Source organism: Oncorhynchus mykiss, chromosome 17 (assembly GCF_057628025.1).
Source record: "Oncorhynchus mykiss isolate SJ-2025 chromosome 17, ASM5762802v1, whole genome shotgun sequence".
Taxonomy (NCBI): Eukaryota; Metazoa; Chordata; class Actinopteri; order Salmoniformes; family Salmonidae; genus Oncorhynchus; species Oncorhynchus mykiss.
In genome coordinates this window covers 21573990-21600727 of record NC_143038.1, presented here as the reverse complement: position 1 = coordinate 21600727, position 26738 = coordinate 21573990, and the positions used below count along the sequence as shown (strand labels likewise).

Sequence of the window (26738 nt, the reverse complement as noted above, 5' to 3'; positions counted from 1 at the left end):
CAAAATCTCACGATACATGGCCCCATTCATTCTTTCCTTTCCTTTCCTCGTCCTGGTCCCTTTGCAGAAAAACAGCCCCAAAGCATGATGTTTCCACCCCCATGCTTCACAGTAGGTATGGTGGTCTTTGGATACAACTCAGCATTCTTTGTCCTCCAAACACGACGAGTTGAGTTTTTACCAAAAAGTTATATTTTGGTTTCATCTGACCATATGACATTCTCCCAATCTTCTTCTGGATCATCCAAATGCTCTCTAGCAAACTTCAGACGGGCCTGGACATATACTGGCTTAAGCAGGGGGACACGTCTGGCACTGCAGGATTTGAGTCCCAGGCGGCGTAGTGTGTTACTACTGATGGTAGGCTTTGTTACTTTGGTTTTTGCTCACCGTTCTTGTGATCATTTTGACCCCACGGGGTGAGATCTTGCGTGTAGCCCCAGATCAAGAGAGATTATCAGTGGTCTTGTATGTTTTCCATTTCCTAATAATTGCTCCCACAGTTGATTTCTTCAAACCAAGCTGCTTACCTATTGCAGATTCAGTCTTCCCAGCCTGGTGCAGGTCTACAATTTTGTTTCTGGTGTCCTTTGACAGCTCTTTGGTCTGGGCCATAGTGGAGTTTGACTGTTTGAGGTTATGGACAGGTGTCTTTTATACTAATAACAAGTTCAAACAGGTGCCATTAATACAGGTAATGAGTGGAGGACAGAGGAGCCTCTTAAAGAAGAAGTTACAGGTCTGTGAGAGCCAGAAATCTTGCTTGTTCGTAGGTGAACAAATACTTATTTTCCACCATAATTTGCAAATAAATTCATTAAAAATCCTACAATGTGATTTTCTGGATTTTTTTCTCATTTTGTCTGTCATAGTTGAAGTGTACCTATGATGAAAATTACAGGCCTCTCTCATCTTTTTAAGTGGGAGAACTTGCACAATTGGTGGCTGACTAAATACTTTTTTGCCCCACTGTACATGCTCGTCTGAAGTTTGCCTATGAACATCTGAATGATTCAGAGGACTACTGGGTGAAAGTGTTGTGGTCAGATGAGACCAAAATGGAGCTCTTTGGCATCAACTCAACTCGCCGTGTTTGGAGGAGGAGGAATGCTGCCTATGACCCCCAAGAACACCATCCCCACCGTCACACATGGAGGTGGAAACATTATGCTTTGGGGGTGTTTTTCTGCTAAGGGGACAGGACATCCTCACCGCATCAAAGGGACGATGGACGGGGCCATGTACCGTCAAATCTTGGGTGATAACCTCCTTCCCTCAGCCAGGGCATTGAAAATGGGTCGTGGATGGGTATTCCAGCATGACAATGACCCCAAACACACGGCCAAGGCAACAAAGGAGTGGCTCAAGAAGAAGCACATTAAGGTCCTGGAGTGGCCTAGCCAGACTCCAGACCTTAATCCCATAGAAAATCTGTGGAGGGAGCTGAAGGTTCGAGTTGCCAAACGTCAGCCTCGAAACCTAAATGACTTGGAGAAGATCTGCAAAGAGGAGTGGGACAAAATCCCTCCTGAGATGTGTGTGCAAACCTGGTGGCCAACTACAAGAAACGTCTGACCTCTGTGATTGCCAACAAGGGTTTTGCCACCAAGTACTAAGTCATGTTTTGCAGAGGGGTCAATACTTATTTCCCTCATTAAAATGCAAATCAATTTATAATATTTTTGACATCACTGTTCAAATAAACCTACCATTAAAATTATAGACGGATAATTTCTTTGTCAGTGGGCATACGTACAAAATCAGCAGGGGACCAAATACTTTTTCCCCTCTCAGGACGTGATACAATCCCAAACACTGATCTGTATTGTGCAGGATGAGTTGGTCAACCCCCATGTTATTCCCTATTTTAATGCCAGAAACCTCCTTACACTAACCCAACCCACCACTCCCCTCCAGCCCCCTCCACCAATGCCTCCAGAGATGCAGCTGGAGAATGTTGATGTCCTATGTGTTTGTCTCCTGCCTGGTTCAAAGGCCGGCTACCATTGAGGGATTAGCACAATATAAAAAGACAACACCCAAGGATGCCCCAACAGGATCTCTATCAGATAACAACCTCCACCACAACCGTGATTAGTACAAACAAAGAGCCCGATGTGTCGGAATATTGTGTCAGAACTTTTATCTGCTGACAGCTTCCTGTCTTGTCAGAGACCACAACTGCGAGGAGTCTTTTACATCTTTGGATGTTGCCTCCAAATCAAAGTGTTGTCAGATGTGGGTGGTTTCCGGACTGTCCGTGCTACTGGGAGATTAATAACTCGACAACCCCTTGGGTGGAAGTTTGGTGACTTACTCTGTCAAGTTATTTAATACCCTGGGCCTACCATAACGACATGTTGATGACTTTCTCAGTGTATGGTCAATTGCTCACATGTAGTGTAGCCATCTAGGGGGTCGAGGAACATGTTCACAGATTTCAGAGGCGTTAATTGACGGTATCAAATTGATTCGGTCTCACACAGCACTCTCTACATCTCCCTCAAATTGGACACTGTGCATAAGTGTAACATACCGGCAGGAAGATTGCATTTTCTACTTTGTAGTCACAACATAATAGTATATTGTATGTTTTGTAACAGCTGTAAGTATGAAACCCATGATTCGATCTTGTTTGTGAGAGTGAAGGACACATTTCAATGTGGGTCCATTCAATAAGCCAATTTGCACAGCAGATATAACCTTGTTATTTAGTTTGGCAGTGATAGGTAAACCAGCAGAGCACTTTGAATGGAACCTGGCCAAAGGTGTCGAAACCAAAATAACATTCTCATTATCGAGGAAATCCCTCGCTTGGTTGAAGAAAAACAAGGTTACCATAGTGTAGTTTGTGTGTGTTACTGTACTGAACAGTATGAGCCCTGTGACATTTGGTGAAGGAGGCTTTATCAGATTTACAGCAGAGAGGGGAATAAGACACAGGGGGATTCTAATTGGAAATTGCTCATTCTGAGATGTTTTCCGTTTGCATTGTAGGACGCTTAAGTGGCTTTACTAAGACATGGCAATATAAAACTTAGTCCACATAAGTATTACATAATGTTTGTTTTAGTTGTTTTCACATATTTAAATTTTGGAATTGCTTCTACGTACAGTGGGCTTAATCATGCAGTCACATCACAACAACATTATTTTAATATAGGCTTAATAAGTGGTGTTGATATTGCAAGATGTAATATTGGCTCTTGTGTATTGTACTCCAACTACAACATTTTTAGACAAGATAGAACGGCCAACAGGGGCAGTGTTGCAATCAAAGATAGCCTGCAGAGTTCTGTCCTACTATCCAGGTCTGTACCCAAACAATTTGAACTTCTACTTTTAAAAATCCACCTCTCTAAAAACAAGTTTCTCACCGTTGCCGCCTGCTATAGACCACCCTCTGCCCCCAGCTGTGCTCTGGACACCATATGTGAACTGATTGCCCCTCATCTATCTTCAGAGCTCGTGCTGCTAGGCGACCTAAACTGGAACATGCTTGACACCCCAGCCATCCTACAATTTAAGCTTGATGCCCTCAATCTCACACAAATTATCAATGAACCTACCAGGTACCACCCCAAAGCCGTAAACACGGGCACCCTCATAGATATCATCCTAACCAACTTGCCCTCTAAATACACCTCTGCTGATCTCAGCGTTCACTGCCTCATTGCCTGCATCCGTAATGGGTCAGCGGTCAAACGACCTCCACTCATCACTGTCAAACGCTCCCTGAAACACTTCAGCAAGCAGGCCTTTCTAATCGACCTGGCTGGGGTATCCTGAAAGGATATTGATCTCATCCCGTCAGTAGAGGATGCCTGTTTTTTTTAAATGCCTTCCTCACCATCTTAAATAAGCATGCCCCATTCAAGAAATGTAAAAACAGGAACAGATATAGCTCTTGGTTCTCTCCAGATCTGACTGCCCTTAACCAACACAAAAACATCCTGTGGCATTCTGCATTAGCATTGAACAGCCCCCGTGATATGCAACTTTTCAGGGAAGCTAGAAACCAATATACACAGGCAGTTAGGAAAGCTAGCTTTTTCAAGCATGAAATTTGCTTCCTGCAACACACACTGTAAAGTCCATGGAGAATAAGAGCACCTCCGCCCAGCTGCCCACTGCACTGAGGATAGGAAACACTGTCACCACTGATAAATCCACTATAATTGAGAATTTCAATAAGAATTTTTCTATGGCTGGCCATGCTTTCCACCTGGCTACCCCGACCCCGGTCAACAGCACTGCACCACCCACAGCAACTCGCCCAAGCCTTCCCCATTTCTCCTTCTCCTAAATTCAGTCAGCTGATGTTCTGAAAGAGCTGCAAAATCTGGACCCCTACAAATCAGCCAGGCTAGACAATCTGGAACCTTTCTTTCTAAATTTATCTGCCGAAATTGTTGCAACCCCTACTACTAGCCTGTTCAACCTCTCTTTTGTGTCGTCTGAGATTCCCAAAGATTGGAAAGCAGCTGCGGTCATCCCCCTCTTCAAAGGGGGGGGACACTCTTGACCCAAACTGCTACAGACCTATATCTATCCTACCCTGCCTTTCTAAGGTCTCCGAAAGCCAAGTCAACAAACAGATTTACCGACCATTTCGAATCTCACCGCACCTTCTCCGCTATGCAATCTGGTTTCAGAGCTGGTCATGGGTGCACCTCAGCCACGCTGAAGGTCCTAAACAATATCTTAACCGCCATTGATAAGAAACAATACCTAGCAGCCGTATTCATTGACCTGGCCAAGGCTTTCGACTCTGTCAATCACCACATCCTCATCGGCAGACTCGATAGCCTTGGTTTCTCAAATTATTGCCTCGCCTGGTTCACTTCTCTGATAGAGTTCAGTGTGTCAAATCGGAGGGCCTGTTGTCCGGACCTCTGGCAGTCTCTATGGGGGTGCCACAGGGTTAAATAAATTCTTTGACCGACTCTCTTCTCTGTATACATCAATGATGTCGCTCTTGCTGCTGGTGAGTCTCTGATCCACCTCTACGCAGACGACACCATTCTGTATACTTCTGGCCCTTCTTTGGACACTATGTTAACAACCCTCCAGACAAGCTTCAAAGCCATACAACTCTCCTTCCGTGGCCTCCAATTGCTCTTAAATACAAGTAAAACTAAATGCATGCTCTTCAACCGATCGCTGCCTGCACCTGCCCGCCCGTCCAACATCACTACTCTGGATGGTTCTGACTTAGAATATGTGGACAACTACAAATACCTAGGTGTCTGGTTAGACTGTAAACTCTCCTTCCAGACTCACATCAAACATCTCCAATCCAAAGTTAAATCTAGAATTGGCTTCCTATTTCGCAACAAAGCATCCACTCATGCTGCCAAACATACCCTTGTAAAACCGGCCATCCTACCGATCCTCGACTTCGGTGATGTCATTTACAAAATAGCCTCCAATACCCTACTCAATAAATTGGATGCAGTCTATCACAGTGCCATCCATTTTGTCACCAAAGTCCCATATACACCCACCACTGCGACCTGTACGCTCTCGTTGGCTGGCCCTCGCTTCATACTCGTCGCCAAACCCACTGGCTCCAGGTCATCTACAAAACCCTGCTAGGTAAAGTCCCCCCTTATCTCAGCTCGCTGGTCACCATGGCAGCACCCACCTGAGGCACGCGCTCCAGTAGGTATATCTCTCTGGTCACCCCCAAAACCAATTCTTCCTTTGGCTGCCTCTCCTGCCAGTTTCCTGCTGCCAATGACTGGAACAAACTACAAAAATCTCTGAAACTGGAAACACTTATCTCCCTCACCAGCTTTAAGCACCAGCTGTCAGAGCAGCTCACAGATTGTTGCACCTGTACATAGCCCATCTATAATGTAGCCCAAACAACTACCTCTCCCCCTACTGTATTTAATTATTTATTTTGCTTCTTTGCAGGCCATTCTTTCTATCTCTACCTTGCACATTCTTCCACTGCAAATCTACCATTCCAGTGTTTTACTTGCAAAAATGGTATTTACTTCGCCACCATGGCCTTTTTTTGCCTTTACCTCCCTTATCTCACCTCATTTGCTCACATTGTATATAGACTTATTTTTCTACTGTATTATTGACTGTATGTTTGTTTTACTCCATGTGTAACTCTGTGTTGTTGTATTTGTCGAACTGCTTTGCAGTTGACCCACTGCTTTGCAGTGCTTTGCACTGCTTTGTCAGCCACCAATTGTGCAAATTCTCCCACTTAAAAAGATGAGAGAGGCCTGTAATTTTCATCATAGGTACACTTCAACTATGACAGACAAAATTAGAAAAAAAATCCAGAAAATCACATTGTAGGATTTCTAATGAATTTATTTGCAAATTATGGTGGAAAATAAGTATTTGGTCAATAACAAAAGTTTATCTCAATACTTTGTTATATACCCTTATATGTTGGCAATGACAGAGGTCAAACGTTTTCTATAACTCTTCACAAGGTTTTCACACACTGTTGCTGGTATTTTGGCCCATTCCTCCATGCAGATCTCCTCTAGAGCAGTTATGTTTTGGGGCTGTTGCTGGGCAACACAGACTTTCAACTCCCTCCAAAGATTTTCTATGGGGTTGAGATCTGGAGACTGGCAGGCCACTCCAGGACCTTGAAATGCTTCTAACGAAGCCACTCCTCCATTGCCCGGACGGTGTGTTTGGGATCATTGTCATGCTGAAAGACCCAGCCATGTTTCATCTTCAATGCCCTTGCTGATGGTAGGCTTTGTTACTTTGGTCCCAGCTCTCTGCAGGTCATTCACCATGTCCCCCCGTGTGGTTCTGGGATGTTTGCTCACCGTTCTTGTGATCATTTTGACCCCACGGCGTGAGATCTTGCGTGGAGCCCCAGATCGAGGGAGATTATCAGTGATCTTGTATGTCTTCCATTTCCTAATAATTGCTCCCACAGTTGATTTCTTCAAACCAAGCTGCTTACCTATTGCAGATTCAGTCTTCCCAGGTCTACAATTTTGTTTCTGGTGTCCTTTGACAGCTCTTTGGTCTTGGCCATAGTGGAGTTTGGAGTGTGACTGTTTGAGGTTGTGGACAGGTGTCTTTTATACTGATAACAAGTTCAAACAGGTCCCATTAATACAGGTAACGAGTGGAGGACAGAGGAGCCTCTTAAAGAAGAAGTTACAGGTCTGTGAGAGCCAGACGTCTTGCTTGTTTTCCACCATCATTTGCAAATAAATTAATTAAAAATCCTAAAAATCCTTTTTAAGTGGGAGAACTTGCACAAATGGTGGCTGACTAAATACTTTTTTTCCCCACTGTACATGTCAATAGGATGAGGTTTTTACAATATACATTTTCCCTAAAGAGAAGATGCATGATTAGCACACATGTAGTCATGTATTCAGTACATCATGTACTTCTGTCTTCACTCTGTATCCACCTTGTGACATTGCATTTAACGACCAACGCATTTACACTTGGCCACAACCCACAACACGTGTCTTCTGGAGGTGGTCAGCCATATCGTAATGATCTTGGTCCTTTCCAAAAAACAGTACTATTTACATTAGGGATGCACGATATAGCGGTAAACATATCGGAATTGGACGATATTAGCTAAAAATTCCAACATCGACATTTGCCCGATGTCTAGTTTAACGGTGATGTGCAAAACCGATGTCAAAGCTGAGGTGCATACCTACAGTTCAAATCAAATCAAATGTATTTATATAGCCCTTCGTACATCAGCTGATATCTCAAAGTGCTGTACAGAAACCCAGCCTAAAACCCCAAACAGCAAGAAATGCAGGTGTAGAAGCATGGTGGCTAGGAAAAACTCCCTAGAAAGGCCAAAACCTAGGAAGAAACCTAAGAGGAACCAGGCTATGTGGGGTGGCCAGTCCTCTTCTGGCTGTGCCGGGTGGAGATTATAACAGAACATGGCCAAGATGTTCAAATGTTCATAAATGACCAGCATGGTCGAATAATATTAAGGCAGAACAGTTGAAACTGGAGCAGTAGCACGGTCAGGTGGACTGGGGACAGCAAGGAGTCATCATGTCAGGTAGTCCTGGGGCATGGTCCTAGGGCTCAGGTCCTCCGAGAGAGAGAAAGAAAGAGAGAAGGAGAGAATTAGAGAACGCACACTTAGATTCACACAGGACACCGAATAGGACAGGAGAAGTACTCCAGATATAACAAACTGACCCTAGCCCCCCGACACATAAACTACTGCAGCATAAATACTGGAGGCTGAGACAGGAGGGGTCAGGAGACACTGTGGCCCCATCCGAGGACACCCCCGGACAGGGCCAAACAGGAAGGATATAACCCCACCCACTTTGCCAAAGCACAGCCCCCACACCACTAGAGGGGTATCTTCAACCACCAACTTACCATCCTGAGACAAGGCTGAGTATAGCCCACAAAGACCTCCGCCACGGCACCTAAGTCGGAAGTTTACGTTCACCTAAGCCAAATACATTTAAACTCAGTTTTTCATTATTCCTGACATTTAATCCTCATAAAAATTCCCTGTCTTAGGTTTGTTAGGATCACCACTTTATTTTAACAATGTGAAATGTCAGAATAATAGTAGAGAGTGATTTATTTAAGCTTTTACTTCTTTCATCACATTCCCAGTGTGTCAGAAGTTTACATACACTCAATTAGTATTTGGTAGCATTGCCTTTAAATTGTTCAACTTGGGTCAAACGTTTCGGGTAGCCTTCCACAAGCTTCCCACAATAAGTTGGGTGAATTTTGGCCCATTCCTCCTGACAGAGCTGCTGTAACTGAGTCAGGTTTGTAGGCCTCCTTGCTCGCACACACTTTTCCAGTTCTGCCCACAAATTTTCTATAGGATTGAGGTCAGGTTTTTGTGATGGCCACTCCAATATCTTCACTTTGTTGTCCTTAAGCCATTTTGCCACAACTTTGGAAGTATGCTTGGGGTCATTGTCTGCTATTAGCTTCACTACTGACATTTGGACCAGTGATATCAGTCTATTGAGCATGCTGATTCTGACAACACAGTGGGTCATCTAGGATTACATGCTCATGAATGTGCTGGATGTCATACCGCTGCTTCCATTTCAATGGCATTTGAGAGCATTTTTGAAACTTGGAAACACGAAGACACTAGCTAGCTCCATTCAAACATCTGACTCGAGAAATAAGCTCATCAACTGCGCCTGCAGCAGACGTGATACCCTCTGTCATGGCATTGAAACGCCTGCTCAACAAAACTGCAGACACATGCTGTGAACAAGCGATTCGGTGGTATTCTCTCTTTACTGTTTCACCACCATGCTTGATGCTATGTACAAGGACCGCTACTTCGATGCAGACAAGAAACAGGGTTTATGTGAAATGCTACATACATATCTGGACAAGATGGAAACGGACACAGTGACAGTGCGCACCGAGAAAGAGAGGCTATGGACAGACAGAGCTGAAATTTCACTGCTTGACGTGTATGATGAAATCCAGGTTTAGAATGAAACGACTGAACAAATAAACAACGAAACAGCACAGCAAGTAAGTGAAAGAAATTGGTTTTGATTATGTTTTACTGGTAATGGGGACATACGTAAATGCCAACAAAATAACTTTTTGGTCAGTGTAGTGTGTCACCTTTATTTAACTACGTATTATTTACAATGACGGCCTACCCTGGCCAAACCCGGGCGACGGTTATCGGTATCAGTATGTTTTTTTGGGTGGCAAGGAAAATATCGGATATCGTTATCGGCCAAAAAATGGCATATCGGTGCATCACTAATTTACATCACACATGACAGATCCGATCGCCCTGTCGCGTTGGTACTGTGAGTGAGCAGTAACCATCAATCATTCTTCCCTCAGCCCCACCTACTCCCCTCCATCCCACCCCTCAGTCCATCCCTTCCTTGACCCAACACAAGGTCACCTGTTCCTACTCAGAGTCATAATAAAAATAAATGTATCAATGTCTTGCTGTCGTAGTATTAGGATGCATTTCTCTTCATTACCCAGTGGAGAAGACTTGAGTACCAGGACTGGGTCGATATGACCGCTTCTATTTACAAAAACATTACGCTTCTCATTCCTGCTCGGTTTAGAGCCACACTTTAAGTTCATGACATTTAAATAAGAGCCAAATCCGATGTGGAATTTGAAATGGTGAGTTTGTCTCGAAGGCCCTCTGAGAGGGTTAGAAATGGGTGCTAATTGGGCTTTGGCACTGACATTGAAGATTATGGTGGCTCATGTGGTGGATCACACATGCAAATGCACACACATAACCATGCACACACACACATGCTCATGTGCAGGGGCGTCATGCACCCATTATATCATCACCTCCTCCCCTAGAAGTTGGATAATTAAGCATTTTTCAAACACTTGAAACCAAGGTTATTATAGTTAAATAAAAATGTGAAATAAAATTGGAAAGACAGTTTAGTAAACTGAAATAAATTAATTAAGAAAACATTTGAAAAACTAAAACTATACTGAAACTATTATATTTGACTGCAAAACAAACTAAAATAAAAACCAACATGATTTATTGTCAGTTTTATTGAAATGGGGTTTTCAAGCTTTTTTTTATGGGGTTTAGGTTTTCAAGCTTGTGGTTCTGGCTGGTAAATGCTGCCCGTCGATGGCAATCTTTCTAAAAGGCCTAGCTTGTGCATCACTATCACTAACTATCACCAGAGAGGAAGAGGCAAAGTGAGAGGATTACCTCCACCCAAAATCTGTCCTACGTGGTCAATGAGAGAGTGAGTTTTATTTGATAAAATGACGTGAGGCTTATTTGATCAAATAGACTAATGTTTAGGTGTAGTAGGGTTGAATCTTAGTCCTGTATTGATACTTTTTCTGCTTGATGGTTCTTCGGAGGGTGTAGTGGGATCCGGATTTGTGTCCTGCTCCTTAAAAGGCACCATTCCTCTGAAACTACCACTATACCAGGCAGTGTCAGGGGAAGGCTCTCAAAATTGTCAAAGACTCCAGCCATCCAAGTCATAGACTGTTCTCTCTGCTACGTTACTACACACACACACACACACACACACACACACACACACACACACACACTCTTTCACACTTATCTATTATCTGTTTATATGCACATGGACTCTATCACATTTCAGGTAAGACCCAAATGCAAACTGTGTTGAAGTAACAATGTTTTTTTTTTTTTTATCGAAAAACGAATAGAAATAAAAACAAATATAAAATCACAAAACTATAACCTTGTCTTTAACCGTTTAGAAAATTACAGCACTTTTTGTACATATTTTAGTGGACCAAAAGTATTAGGACAAATTCACTTATGTGTGTGTGTATTAAAGTAGTCAAAAGTTTAGTATTTGGTCCCATATTCCTAGCACGCAATGATGACATCAGGCTTGGGACTCTACAAACGTGTGGGATGCATTTTCTGTTTGTTTTGGGTTTCAGAATATTTTGTGGCAAATAATGTATTGTGTCATTTTGGCGTCACTGTTACGTCCGTTGTTAGAAGGAGACCAAGGTGAAGTGTGTAGGTACATTATACATTTATTTTAAATGACACCAAAAACAACAAAATGCAAAACGAACATAAAGCTATATGCAGTGCAGAAAGCAACTACACACAAACAAGATCCCACAACTGAAGGTGGGAAAAAGGGCTGCCTAAGTATGATTCCCAATCAGAGACAACGATAGACAGCTGCCTCTGATTGGAGCCATACCCGGCCAACAAAGAAATAGACAAACTAGAATGCCCACCTAAATCACACCCTGACCTAACCAAATAGAGAAATAAAAAGGCTCTCTAAGGTCAGGGCGTGACAGTCACTTTTACTGTTACTAAGAATAGAATATGTTGGGGCCTCCCGGGTGGCGTAGTGCCACCAGAGACATCAGCTGTGCCACCAGAGACTCCCAGGCTCTGTCGTAACCGGCCGCAACCGGGAGGTCCGTGGGGCGAAGCACAATTGGCCTAGCGTCGTCCGGGTTAGGGAGGGGTTGGCCGGTAGGGATATCCTTGTCTCATCGCGCACCAGCGACTCCTGTGGTGGGCCGGGCGCAGTGCGCGCTAACCACGGTTGGATGCGCACTGTGTTAAGAAGCAGTGCGGCTTGGTTGGGCGATGAGACAAGATAGTAGCTACTAAACAATTGGATACCATGAAAATTGGGGAGAAAGCGGGGTAATTTTTAAAAATTTAAACACACAAAAAAATTATAGAATATGTTGCTAAACACTTCTACGTTAATGTGGATACTACTGTACCATGATTATGGAAGGTTCTGAATGAATTGTGAATAATTATTAACCCCAAGACATGCTAACCTCTCACCATTACAATAACAGGGGAGGTTAGCATTTTTGTGGGGTATGATATTTGTGTAGCTAGGGAGAATAGTCAGTGTACCGCAAAATAGGGCTGACAGGTCTTTTTTTTAATATAAATATTAGGATAAAATGTGGACTTCAATTAAGTTTAGTAATTATTTTAACATCTGATAAATTCAAAAACAGGACAAATCTGAGGGGGCATATGCCTTTTTTCCCCCTATAGGCATGAGGCCACTCCTCATGCACACACATTCTCTCTCACTCTCTGCCTCTCTCTCTCTGCCTCTCTCTCTCTGCCTCTCTCTCTCTCTGCCTCTCTATAACTCTCTGCCTCTCTATAACTCTCTGTCTCTCTATAACTCTATGTCTCTCTATTACTCTCTGTCTCTCTATAACTCTCTGTCTCTCTATAACTCTCTGTCTCTCTATAACTCTCTGTCTCTCTATAACTCTCTGTCTCTCTATAACTCTCTGTCTCTCTATAACACACACACACACACACACACACACACACACACACACACACACACACACACACACACACCTCTCTCTCACTCTCTCTCTATCACTCTCTGTCACTCTCTGTCCCACACACACACACACACACACACACACACACACACACACACACAGCATTTTGCACACACACACTCATACACACACACGTACGTGCATGCACGCACACAAACACACATGGTCACGCACACACATACATTCACACACACCCACACACATAGATATGCACACAGTGTGTGTTACAGGGGAGCCAGGGGAGCATTTAGAGGGGACATTTAGGAGAGACATGAGTTCCCCTAAATGCAACAAAAGTCTAACTTTGTGCGGTCTGTTAAGAATGCTAATTTAACCATTCTCATATTTGTTAAACATGCTAATTGTACTGCAACAGTGGTAAATATAAAGAATAAAAGCGTAATCCAATGGAAAACAATGGTTTCAACCATTTTCTTTCCATGTGGCTGTAGCGGCTGTCTTAATAAGAAACTGAACACTTAAAAAAATACAAAACAACAAAGTGACAACCGAAACAGTTCTATCTGGTGCAGAATAAAGGTCATAACGTGACAGTGGCTCCCCTTTGGTGTCTTGACTTTTCTCTTTACAAAAATGGTCCATTTGACAGCAAGTCGCAGCAATTAATTCAGGCTACAAGCGTGTAGGCCTAACGGCATCGCCAAATGTCATTAATCTTTTTGGTGTTTTGTAACAGATGTCTCATTACATTCATCAAATGCCAGGTGCCCGGTGCACTGTTTGGATGCTGGAGTTTTTTGGGGGAGTGGACAAACGTGCGCAGGTAGACTACTTTTCTAAGTTATTTGTTTGACAATCCGATTAAAACATCATGACTGGTTGTGTTCATGCCACATTAAAAGGTAATACATGTGTACCATTAAATGACATGCCTTTACTATTAGGCCCATACGTTTTTTTTTTTTTTGCACACATAGGAGGTGCCGTGAAATAATTCAGACCCCCGAATGTCACGGTATAATTCTCACTCTGCATGCACATACTGTACACACATAGCCACCCACTCACGCACACTACTACAAACACACATACAATACCGAGTGACTCCTAGGGACTCTTCTGACTCATCCCCCACCGCACTCAGGCGTGCTAAATGTAGAACACAGGTCTCCGTCTGAAAGACAAGCCTCCCATCACTCCCGGGAGCTGGCGTCGACAGCGTTTTAATCCTGCCGCCCGTCTCTCCCCAAACCCAACACCAAAGCCACAGCGCCGTTAATGCCTAATCAAATCAAATGTTATTTGTCACATGCTTCGTAAACAACAGGTGTAGACTAACAGTGAAATACTTACTTACGGGTCATTTTCCAACAATGCAGAGTTAAAGATAAGGATTTTTTTTTAAAAACCTGTTATGCCCCGTGTTCTACAACTCTGCCTATCGACTGGAGTGCTGGAGTGCCCAAGGGCATGTTACCCAATACTGCGCATCCAGTCTGTGGGGCTTAAGTTGCACATTTCTTCCCCACAACAGTTCATCTGGACCAAAAACAGAGCTTTGGTACTGTCTCTTGTTTTAGGGGTTGGCTTAATGATGGAAGAAGGTTCTGTTTTTGAACAGGACTGTGGTTGGCTGGGGTTGTCATAAGCCATGAGTACAAGTGGACAAGACGAATGCTATCTAATGGAGTACCTATAGTGCTGAAGGCCATTGAGAATTAATTGGTTTGGGGGGGTTGGGTGAGAAAGATGATAACATCCATTGGTTTTTACCAGAGAGAGCCAATGATTTGATCCAGTGGGATTTGCTTTGAAAAGCGGAATGTCATCAAAGAGATGGTTCACATACCACCACAATCATTTCATTTTCCACAGTTGAATTGGTTGCGTGACTCCTCTCTCCTTTATATTATGAAGCATTAACTGATGTGCTATATGCTAAATGGCTGCCAAGTGGGTTGACCAGAAGTTGGTGGTGGATGAAATGAACAATTGTCTGGTTAATAGCCGTTTTGTATGTGTTCTGACTGGTTTCTTATTGTTATTGATACGCATTGTAGAAAATTCTTTCATTGAAAGTTCAGCAATTCATTCAAATCAAATGAAATTGTATTTGTCACATGCGCCGAATACAACAGGTGTTGTAGACCTTACCGTGAAATGCTTACTTATAAGCCCTTAACCAACAATGCAGTTCAATAAATAGAGTAAAAATAAATCAAATAAATAAACTCAATTAAAAAATACAATAAAAAGTATCACAAGAAAATTACATAACAATAACGAGGCTATATACAGGGGGTACTGGTACCGAGTCAATGTGCGGAGGTACAGGTTAGTCAAGATCATTTGTACATGTAGGTAGGGGTAAAGTGACAGGGGTAAAGTGACTATGCAGTGAGTAGCAGCAGTGTAAAAACGAAGGAGGGTTGGTCAATGTAAATAGTCCGGGTGGACCTAGACTTGGTGCTCCAGTACCACTTGCTGTGCGGTAGCAGAGAGAACAGTCTATGACTTGGGTGACTGGAGTCTTTGACAATTTTATGGGCCTTCCTCTGACACTGCCTAGTATATGGATTGCAGGAAGCTTGGCCCCAGTGATGTACTGGGCCGTACGCACTACCCTCTGTAGCTCCTTACAGTCAGATGCCGAGCAGTTGCCATATCAGGCGGTGATGCAACCGGTCAAGATGCTCTCGATGGTGCAGCTGTAGGACTTTTTGAGAGTTCGTTGGTGATGTGGACACAAAGGAACTTGAAACTCTCGACTCGCTACGCTACACCTCCGTCGATGATAATGGGGGCTTGTTCGGCCCTCCTTTTCCTATAGTCCACGATCAGGTCCTTTCCTTTCTATATTTGAAGTATAGAGAATTTAATTGTGCGTATCACAGTTACATAGCCATCAAAAGATGGAGGACGGTATTGATTAGTTGGGCAGACAATTATGTGCCAAACATTGTATACATGATTCCTATTGAAAACAGTAAAATTTCAATATGTCATAAAGTGTCCCTAAGACACCATATTAGAGATTGTGACAGCGATTCAATAATTATACCTTGAGCTGTAAACCAAGGGACCAACTCAGCAATAGGAGGAAACTCCACCACTACACTAATTATACCTATCCAGACCCCTTAGATCTGCAAACATTGAAGGGTCAGGGCCTAGGGAGTGGGATCAATTGTAGCTGTAGGTTGTTATGGTGTATAACATTGGTTAACCTCCATGGATAGTCAAGCGAGTTTTGTTTTGTTGGCTAGTTGTTCAGTTTTGCAGCCCCATAGGTGTCACGGCCAGTTGTGATACAGCCCAGGATCGAACCAGGGTCTGTATAGTGACGCCTCTAGCACCGAGATGCAGTGCCTTAGACTGCGGCGCCACTCGGGAGCCCTGCTACGCCACTCGGGAGCCCTGCTACTTGTTTATTAATATCTTATTACACTCGTATAACACAGTAACACAAATGTCTCCTCCAAGAAGCTAGCCAGAAACTCCAAGAAGCTAGCCAGAAACTAGCCAGAAGCTAGCCAGGAGCTAGCCCAGAAGCTAATCCAGAAGCTAATCAGAAGCTAGTTAGCTTCTTTACTGGCAAATCGTTAGTATTCAGCTAACCACGGTTTGTGGTCATCAGCTATCCTTTAGCTCGAAAATCTATCGAAAATCTATCGCCAGTTTTGTACGGCGCAGCTCGGAACGGAACATACCGGACCAATTTTTCTCTCCATGTCCCTGGATTTCAACTGCTCTCTGGACATTCATACCCGGATCTCACAGCTAGCTAGCTGCTATCCGTGTGACAGTCGGCTTTCGTCGATTCCGGAGCAAACATTGATTGTTCCGGTGCTAGCCAGCTCCGTCAATCACTCCTGAGTTCCATCATTCACTCCTGGGCTGCAGTCACCTATCCAGACCCGTTTTACTGCCTACGCGGAGCCCCACCGGGCCTTCACAACTGGACTGCCAACGTTATCTACCTGAAGGAGATCCGGCTGGCTCCTCCGTCGCGACGTTACCTGAACGCCCATCTGCAGCCCGCTAACCGTTAGCTGTCTTACCGGCTGCTATCTGAATAGACAATCGGACAATTTATTTATTTTTATTATTATTATGTTTTCTTCTCGGGCCTCTATAACTATATCTATTGTTCTTATTTTTGTTGTTGTTGTGTGATTTGGATTAATCCCCTCTACCACACGGAACCCCACTAATCTACTGACCGAACGCAAGAGGTGGCTAACAACAGACCTCCATCCTATGCTAGCTTGCTACCGATGGCCTGGCTAGCTGTCTAAATCGCCGTGACCCTCAACCAACCTCTCCACTCACTGGACCCTTTTGATCACTTGACTAAGCATGCCTCTCCTTAATGTCAATATGTCTTGTCCATTGCTGTTCTGGTTAGTGTTTATTGGCTTATTTCACTGTAGAGCCTCTAGTCCTGCTCACTATACCTTATCCAACCTATTAGTTCCACCACCCACACATGCAATGACATCTCCTGGTTTCAATGATGTTTCTAGAGACAATATCTCTCTCTTCATCACTCAATACCTAGGTTTACCTCCACTGTATTCACATCCTACCTTACCTTTGTCTGTACATTATACCTTGATGCTATTTTATCGCCCCCAGAAACCTCCTTTTACTCTCTGTTCCAGACGTTCTAGACGACCAATTCTTATTGCTTTTAGCCGCACCCTTATTCTACTCCTCCTATGTTCCTCTGGCGATGTAGAGGTGAATCCAGGCCCTGCAGTGCCTAGCTCCACTCCTATTCCCCAGGCGCTCTCTTTTGACGACTTCTGTAACCGTAATAGCCTTGGTTTCATGCATGTTAACATTAGAAGCCTCCTCCCTAAGTTTGTTCTATTCACTGCTTTAGCACACTCTGCCAACCCGGATGTTCTAGCTGTGTCTGAATCCTGGCTTAGGAAGAGCACCAAAAATTCAGAAATTTTAATTCCAAACTACAACATTTTCAGACAAGATAGAACTGCCAAAGGGGGCGGTGTTGCAATCTACTGCAAAGATAGCCTGCAGAGCCTCAGAGTTCTGAGTTCTGGAACATGCTTAACACCCCAGCCATCCTACAATCTAAACTTGATGCCCTCAATCTCACACAAATTATCAATGAACCTACCAGGTACCTCCCCAAAGCCTTAAACACGGGCACCCTCATAGATATCATCCTAACCAACTTCCCCTCTAAATACACCTCTGCTGTCTTCAACCAAGATCTCAGCGATCACTGCCTCATTGCCTGCATCCGTAATGGGTCAGCGGTCAAACGACCTCCTCTAATCACTGTAAAACGCTCCCTGAAACACTTCAGCGAGCAGGCCTTTCTAATCGACCTGGCCGGGGTATCCTGGAAGGATATTGACCTCATCCCGTCAGTAGAGGATGCCTGGATATTTTAAAAAAATGCCTTCCTAACCATCTTAAATAAACATGCCCCATTCAAGAAATTTAGAACCAGGAACAGATATTGCCCTTGGTTCTCCCCAGACCTGACTGCCCTTAACCAACACAAAAACATCCTATGGCGTTCTGCATTAGCATCGAACAGCCCCTGTGATATGCAGCTGTTCAGGGAAGCTAGAAACCATTATACACAGGCAGTTAGAAAAGCCAAGGCTAGCTTTTTCAAGCAGAAATTTGCTTCTTGCAACACTAACTCAAAAAAGTTCTGGGACACTGTAAAGTCCATGGAGAATGAGAACACCTCCTCCCAGCTGCCCACTGCACTGAAGATAGGAAACACTGTCACCACTGATAAATCCACCATAATTGAACATTTCAATAAGCATTTTTCTACTGCTGGCCATGCTTTCCACCTGACTACTCCTACCCCTGTAAACAGCACTGCAACCCCAACAGCAACTCGCCCAAGCCTTCCCCATTTCTCCTTCTCCCAAATCCATTCAGCTGATGTTCTGAAAGAGCTGCAAAATCTGGACCCCTACAAATCAGCCGGGCTAGACAATCTGGACCCTTTCTTTCTAAAATTATCTGCCGAAATTGTTGCCACCCCTATTACTAGCCTGTTCAACCTCTCTTTCGTGTCGTCTGAGATTCCCAAAGATTGGAAAGCAGCTGCGGTCATCCCCCTCTTCAATGGGGGGGACACTCTTGACCCAAACTGCTACAGACCTATATCTATCCTACCATGCCTTTCTAAGGTCTTCGAAAGCCAAGTCAACAAACAGATTACCGACCATTTCGAATCTCACCATACCTTCTCTGCTATGCAATCTGGTTTCAGAGCTGGTCATGGGTGCACCTCAGCCACGCTCAAGGTCCTAAACGATATCTTAACCGCCATCGATAAGAAACATTACTGTGCATCCGTATTCATTGATCTGGCCAAGGCTTTCGACTCTGTCAATCACCACATCCTCATCGGCAGACTCAACAGCCTTGGTTTCTCAAATGATTGCCTCGCCTGGTTCACCAACTACTTCTCTGATAGAGTTCAGTGTGTCAAATCGGAGGGTCTGTTGTCCGGACCTCTGGCAGTCTCTATGGGGGTGCCACAGGGTTCAATTCTTGGACGACTCTCTTCTCTGTATACATCAATGAGGTCGCTCTTGCTGCTGGTGAGTCTCTGATCCACCTCTACGCAGACGACACCATTCTGTATACTTCCGGCCCTTCTTTGGACACTGTGTTAACAACCCTCCAGGCAAGCTTCAATGCCATACAACTCTCCTTCCGTGGCCTCCAATTGCTCGTAAATACAAGTAAAACTAAATGCATGCTCTTCAACCGATCGCTACCTGCACCTACCCGCCTGTCCAACATCACTACTCTGGATGGCTCTGACTTAGAATACGTGGACAACTACAAATACTTAGGTGTCTGGTTAGACTGTAAACTCTCCTTCCAGACCCATATCAAACATCTCCAATCCAAAGTTAAATCTAGAATTGGCTTCCTATTTCGCAACAAAGCATCCTTCACTCATGCTGCCAAACATACCCTTGTAAAACTGACCATCCTACCAATCCTCGACTTTGGCGATGTCATTTACAAAATAGCCTCCAATACCCTCCTCAACAAATTGGATGCAGTCTATCACAGTGCAATCCGTTTTGTCACCAAAGCCCCATATACTACCCACCACTGCGACCTGTACGCTCTCGTTGGCTGGCCCTCGCTTCATACTCGTCGCCAAACCCACTGGCTCCATGTCATCTACAAGACCCTGCTAGGTAAAGTCCCCCCTTATCTCAGCTCGCTGGTCACCATAGCATCTCCCACCTGTAGCACACGCTCCAGCAGGTATATCTCTCTAGTCACCCCCAAAACCAATTTTTTCTTTGGCCGCCTCTCTTTCCAGTTCTCTGCTGCCAATGACTGGAACGAACTACAAAAATCTCTGAAACTGGAAACACTTATCTCCCTCACTAGCTTTAAGCACCAACTGTCAGAGCAGCTCACAGATTACTGCACCTGTACATAGCCCACCTATAATTTAGCCCAAACAACTACCTCTTTCCCAACTGTATTTAATTAATTTATTTATTTTGCTCCTTTGCACCCCATTATTTTTATTTCTACTTTGCACATTCTTCCATTGCAAAACTACCATTCCAGTGTTTTACTTGCTATATTGTATTTACCTTGCCACCATGGCCTTTTTTGCCTTTACCTCCCTTCTCACCTCATTTGCTCACATTGTATATAGACTTGTTTATACTGTATTATTGACTGTATGTTTGTTTTACTCCATGTGTAACTCTGTGTCGTTGTATCTGTCGAACTGCTTTGCTTTATCTTGGCCAGGTCGCAATTGTAAATGAGAACTTGTTCTCAACTTGCCTACCTGGTTAAATAAAGGTAAAATAAAATAAATAAAATAAAAAAGCAATAAGGGTTTCATAAATGCTTGATAAATGCTGTTTCATTTTTATTTATTTTTTTAACCGAGGTACATCCACTCAATAAAATTCACACTGTTTTTGAGGGAGTTCATGGGATCCATAAAAACAATTAAAAAAAACATACACATTACATAATCAAACATGTTGCAGATGAAATGCATACCATGCCGATGGTATGCCTGGAGAGCCATTTTAAATAATGAACCCTCTTTGCTTTGTGATCATTATCTCCCTTGTGTATCCGAATGAGGAGTTCATATAGAAATATGTTGTGTGCATCTGTGCTACCCAGACGCATTACAGTTAAGTGCTAACTTATCTGTGGAGTGGTATCCCAACCTGTGGCACACACATACACACACACACACACACACACACACACACACCGGGATGAATATGGTTTTGAAAATCAAATGCTTTTCTCATTTTTGTATGAGCCAACACCTCATGAAAGGACAAGATGTTATTTCTGTCTCAACAACTACACACACGACAGTCTTTCCCCGCTCACCATGTACTGTCTATTAGGATGAAATGACTGATGCTGTTTAGGTTGATCGTGATACTTCAACATTGACACCAGTAGCAGTGTGCGGGTAAAATCACTGGGGATGCCAAAGCCAATAAAAAAGCCATATTACAACCTATGTTGTGATATGTGCATTGTTTGCGCTATAACCCATTCGATCATATGCCACCATGATATACAATAAGACTGAGACAACAAAAAGACAACGGTCACACAGTGGCGGAATAAATTCAACTACACATAGGGTTTTTTTTCATCACAAAACCGGAGAGCAACATCTGTTCGGTGAAGTCCACAAAGCAAATATTGTGCGTAACAAACAGTTACAGTATATGACCTGCAGCATAGTCAAGCAAGTTAATGTTTTCAACAGTTTACTAAACAACTACTGATTTAGAACCATGCAGTTACCGCAAGTCAGGACAAAGACAACAGGAGCACTGCCTTCGCTATTCCAGCACCATTTCAACTTAAACTATTAAGGCACAAGGCGAGACCCAAATGCAGACACGGGAGGCAGATGGTTGGAGTCTTACAATGTTTATATCCAAAAGGGGAAGCAAGAGAATGGTCGTGGACAGGCAAAAAGGTCAAAACCAGATCAGAGTCCAGGAGGTACAGAGTAGCAGACAGGCTCGTGGTCAAGGCAGGCAGAATAGTCAGGCAGGCGGGTACAAAGTCCAGGAACACGCAAGGGTCAAAACCGGGAGGACTAGAAAAAGGAGAATGCAAAAAGCAGAACAGGAAAAACGCTGGTTGACTTGGAAACATACAAGACGAACTGGCACAGAAAGACAGGAAACACAGGGACAAATACACCAGGGAATATAAGCAACACCTGGAGGGGGTGAAGACCATCACATGGACAGGTGAAACAGATCAGGGCGTGACATTAAACATTTAACCCATCATCAAATCAACAAGGCTGTTTATGCTTAGTTTAATACCCTGAAAACAAACTTAAAGATACCAAAAACAATTCAGTCCAATCAATGTTGCTAAATTTCATGTGGCTGTCCATGGTGCTGATTTGTGTGTGTGTGTGTGTGTGTGTGTGTGTGTGTGTGTGTGTGTGTGTGTGTGTGTGTGTGTGTGTGTGTGTGTGTGTGTGTGTGTGTGAGTGTGTGCGTGCTCAAGTAAAATAAAAAAAAGTTCACTCACCTTACTTCTAGACTAGTTGAACGCCAATGCCATCCTCCTCTCTTTCATTCATGTTGGCAAAAAGGTCTATGGCTCTGTCATACAGTAAACTTTTAGTTTTTGTTTTCATAGGCTACCTAGCTAAAATGCTTGCTAGCCTAACTTCCATGGGCTAAAATGAACCAGCAAAGTTAGCTAGCTAGTTAACGTGAGCCTACTAGGCTACATCTTGGCTTCATATTGAACTTCAATCATCTCAGACGAGTGGCACATCACATACATTTATGGTTAGATCAGAATCACCGTCATAATACTTGGCCTGTACAGAGAATTAGGTCAAAACCACAAGTCCAAATCCCAATTACCGTCCATGGTTTAGGAAAGGGACGATATAACAAGCAAGCTACTGCAAGACATCAACACAAGCATACCAGAAACAGACCCGTTTTTCTGAAAATTACATTTTTGCTTAGGAAGTGATTTGATTGGTCTGAAGCCAAATCCAAACTGACCTTCCTTGGAGGGCGTTTTGCTGCACCTGGACAACCTACAGTTGAGCTCAGCTCAATTCTGATTGCCTAATTATTTTATAATTATTTTATTAATGGAGGGGAAATGCTTGCTAGCATCAATCAATCAAATGCTATGGCAGCAACTCTTTTGGTCCAGACAGCATCAGATACATGGGCTACACATACAGAGACAGAGGGGCGCTGTTCCCCTCATGCGGATGATTTCTCTGGTGAGATTCAGCCACTTGCAAATTGACGGAAAATAAGGAATACACAGAGAGATGAACCTGAATATTTAAATGTTTTTATAATTGATATTGTTTTATGAGTGAAATGTTTGGTCGAAGCCTGGCTTCGCTTGGCATCCCTGATTACACGCCACTGATTGACCCATGAATATGGAGTGTATGGTTTCGAGTCCCCCTGGGTGGGTAGAAAGCTCTCTGTATTACCCTTAAAACAGGATCAAAGAGAGAGGATTAAGATAATATCCGTGGAGACCCTCAGTTGGCTGTGTGTGTGTTCATGCTTCCATGTGTGTGTGTTCATGCTTCCATGTGTGTGTGTTCATGCTTCCATGTGTGTGTGTTCATGCTTCCATGTGTGTGTGTTCATGCTTCCATGTGTGTTCATGCTTCCATGTGTGTGTGTTCATGCTTCCATGTGTGTTCATGCTTCCATGTGTGTGTGTTCATGCTTCCATGTGTGTTCATGCTTCCATGTGTGTGTGTTCATGCTTCCATGTGTGTTCATGCTTCCATGTGTGTGTGTTCATGCTTCCATGTGTGTGTGTTCATGCTTCCATGTGTGTGTGTTCATGCTTCCATGTGTGTGTGTTCATGCTTCCATGTGTGTTCATGCTTCCATGTGTGCGTGTTCATGCTTCCATGTGTGTGTGTTCATGCTTCCATGTGTGCGTGTTCATGCTTCCATGTGTGCGTGTTCATGCTTCCATGTGTGCGTGTTCATGCTTCCATGTGTGTGTGTTCATGCTTCCATGTGTGCGTGTTCATGCTTCCATGTGTGCGTGTTCATGCTTCCATGTGTGCGTGTTCATGCTTCCATGTGTGTGTGTTCATGCTTCCATGCGTGTGTGTTCATGCTTCCATGCGTGTGTGTTCATGCTTCCATGCGTGTGTGTTCATGCTTCCATGTGTGTGTGTTCATGCTTCCATGTGTGTGTGTTCATGCTTCCATGTGTGTGTGTTCATGCTTCCATGTGTGCGTGTGCGCAGATCATATTGATTGTGCTTGTTCAAAAAGCCGTAACTTGTGATGGAAACACAATGTGTTATTTGCATTTGACATTAAAGCAACCAGCGCCTGCGAGCAAAAGTTTATTACAAAGGCGACATGAAGAAACTTTGATGCATTTTGCGTCTGGGTTGGACAGGAACACCAAAGTGGAGTGGCAGAGAACTGAGGAAGGTTAGCGCTCGCTCTTCAAATACTGCCGAGTCGTCCCTCTCCAATCACCTTCCCATATGACAACTGTGAAGAGAGGGAGAGCGAGGGAGACAGGGAGGCAAAGAAAGAGGAAGAGAGAGGAAGGGATATGCAATAATACCCTTTGAATGCGTGATCAATTTGGCAAGCAGAATTACACTGATTATGTTGAGGTGACGTTGGTTGTGCAGAAAGAAAGAGAGTGTGTGTGTGTGCTTGTCTGTGAGTGAGTGAGTGAGTGAGTGAGTGAGTGGGAGGGAGGGAGGGAGGGAGAGATAGTGACTGTGCTGCTTCTAGGCGTTCCATCATCCACTAAACTATTGCAGCCTCCCTCTCTTTTTCCCTCCTCCTGGAGAGAGAGAGCAATAGAGTCACACTTACAAGCCAGTGAGGAGACGACAAGAGGAGGATCTGCAAAGGGGGAGAGAGAGAAAACAAGGACTCGTTCTTGTTCGCCCAACTCTCTTCTCTCCTCTGCTGAGCATCACATAGGACCAGAGGAGAGCATCTCTGGCTTATTTTTCTTTTTTTGTTTGTTCTGCATTGTTTTGGGAGGAGAAGACAGGAGAGGGGCTGATACTGTTGTAGAATCTCTCCAGTAGAGCTGTTAAAGAGGAGCAAGGATGCTTAACAACCTGACCGACACAGAGGAAGGGGACGGGGGACCCAACAGCCAGGGTGAGTGATTGAATCTGTCTAAAACACACACACAAGCACATGCACACACACATACACACAAACTCAAAAACACACACATAGGCTAATCAAACACACACACAGCACACACATACATAAGCACATGCTCACGTACGCATACACATGTGTGCGGTGCATACAGACACATCCAGAAGGTAGCGAACAAAAATACATTTGAGTGTGAGTGTGTCGCTGCGTCATGCATTTGTCTGCCTACTTGCCTGCCTGCTTGGGGTGATGCTTTTCCTCTTACTGCAAGGCTGCTGTGACAGGAATAGTAATGGGTTTCTCCCCATATACGACGGATGGGTGATTACAGCACACAGACATACACGCAGAAATACACACACACAGAGATACACACACTGCTCTGGTGCAGCGGTCCCCATACCTCCCAACCACCTTGTCCACCACCACGGCACCTTAAACACTCAAACTGCATATGACGCCCAGTGCCCGGGCAAGCGTGGGCACACGCACACCGCCGCTCGCTAACACAGATGCCAACTTGTCGCTCACTGCCAATCTGCCTGCCCTAGCTGTCAAAACGAGTCCTGTCTCCAATCCTCCTCCTGTCCCTCACATCAGTCACATCCCACAGCATACAGTAGGTGCTGGGAAAAGTGGGCTTTCTATAAATACCTAAATGACCTGTTGTGTCCTTGTGTAGGATTACTTGTTTTATTAATCGTCTGTTTTCACATGCTTGGGGATTAAGCAGGGTTGGGGTTTTAGCTTGCCCTTTGCTCTCGCATGTACTTTTTTTGTTTTCTGTGAACAAATCTCCCTTATTTCTGGCTGGGCTCCAACAGATGCGCTGGAGTGCCAGGTTTCATATGAGGAAACAGTCACAGTGCCGCTGCCGCTCGGAGCTCGCACACCTGCGAGGGCTTCATGATAAGAAATAGACTGTGGCAGCTCGAAACATGAATATCTACCTTAATGCGGGCATCTTTTTGGGAGAATTATGACAGGGCATGTGGGGATGGAGGGGGAGTGCGACCCGCTTAAACATGATCGACACTTCGCTCCTCGTCAAGGGCAGGTTGTTGAGTGCAAGATAAACCCGCATAACAACAGACCCGCTGCGTCAGCCTAATCTGACTGCTCGAGCGCTGTTGCGTGTGTGTGTGTGTGTGAGACCGTGTGTGTATGTGTATGTATGTGCGTGTGTATTAATCTAGCTGTTTAACAGTGTGTGGGTGTGTGTGTGCGTATGTATGAGCAAGTGTGTGTGTGTGTGTGTGTGTGCGTGTGTGTGTGTGTGAGCAAGTGTGTGTGTGCAGAAAAACATATGTGGTCATTGACTTTGCTACGTATGTGCCCATATATGGGCACCTTTTATCCACGGAATGTGCACTTGGCTGTGAGGAGATACATAGGGGATATCTCCTGCTCTGTGATATACACTGAGTCTCCCCCCATTTTGACCTCAGAACAGCCTCAATTTGTCGGGGCATGGACTCTATAAGGTGTTCGAAAGCGTTCCACAGGGATGCTGGCCCATGTTGACTCCGATGCTTCCCACAGTTGTGTCAAGTTGACTGGATGTCCTTTGGGTGGTGGACTATACACGGGAAACTGCTGTGAAAACCCCAGCAGCGTTGCAGTTCATGACACAAACCGGTGCGCCTGGCACCTACTACCATACCCCGTTCAAAGGCACTTTCATCTTTTGTCCCTCTGAATGGCACGCATACATACACAATCCCGGTCTCAATT

The 26738-nt window shown here is 44.2% G+C and overlaps 1 protein-coding gene and 1 long non-coding RNA gene across 6 annotated transcripts in view; one reads left to right on the top strand and one right to left on the bottom strand.

Moving 5' to 3' along the window:
* The window catches only part of LOC149975859 (uncharacterized), a 944026-nt gene that overhangs the window by 471474 nt on the left and 445814 nt on the right, over nucleotides 1-26738 (bottom strand). The window lies entirely within an intron of this gene.
* The window catches only part of LOC110493888 (solute carrier family 12 member 5), a 328213-nt gene that overhangs the window by 116013 nt on the left and 185462 nt on the right, over nucleotides 1-26738 (top strand). For 2 of the 5 annotated variants that reach the window (XM_090205036.1, XM_090205035.1), the window contains exon 1: nucleotides 24377-24998. The exons of the other annotated variants lie outside the window; for them this stretch is intronic. In XM_090205036.1, coding sequence (XP_090061162.1) covers nucleotides 24944-24998 — 55 coding nt within the window. In that variant the 5' untranslated portion in view covers nucleotides 24377-24943. Of the gene's footprint in view, nucleotides 1-24376; nucleotides 24999-26738 lie in introns of those variants that run through there. 5 annotated transcript variants of the gene reach the window in all.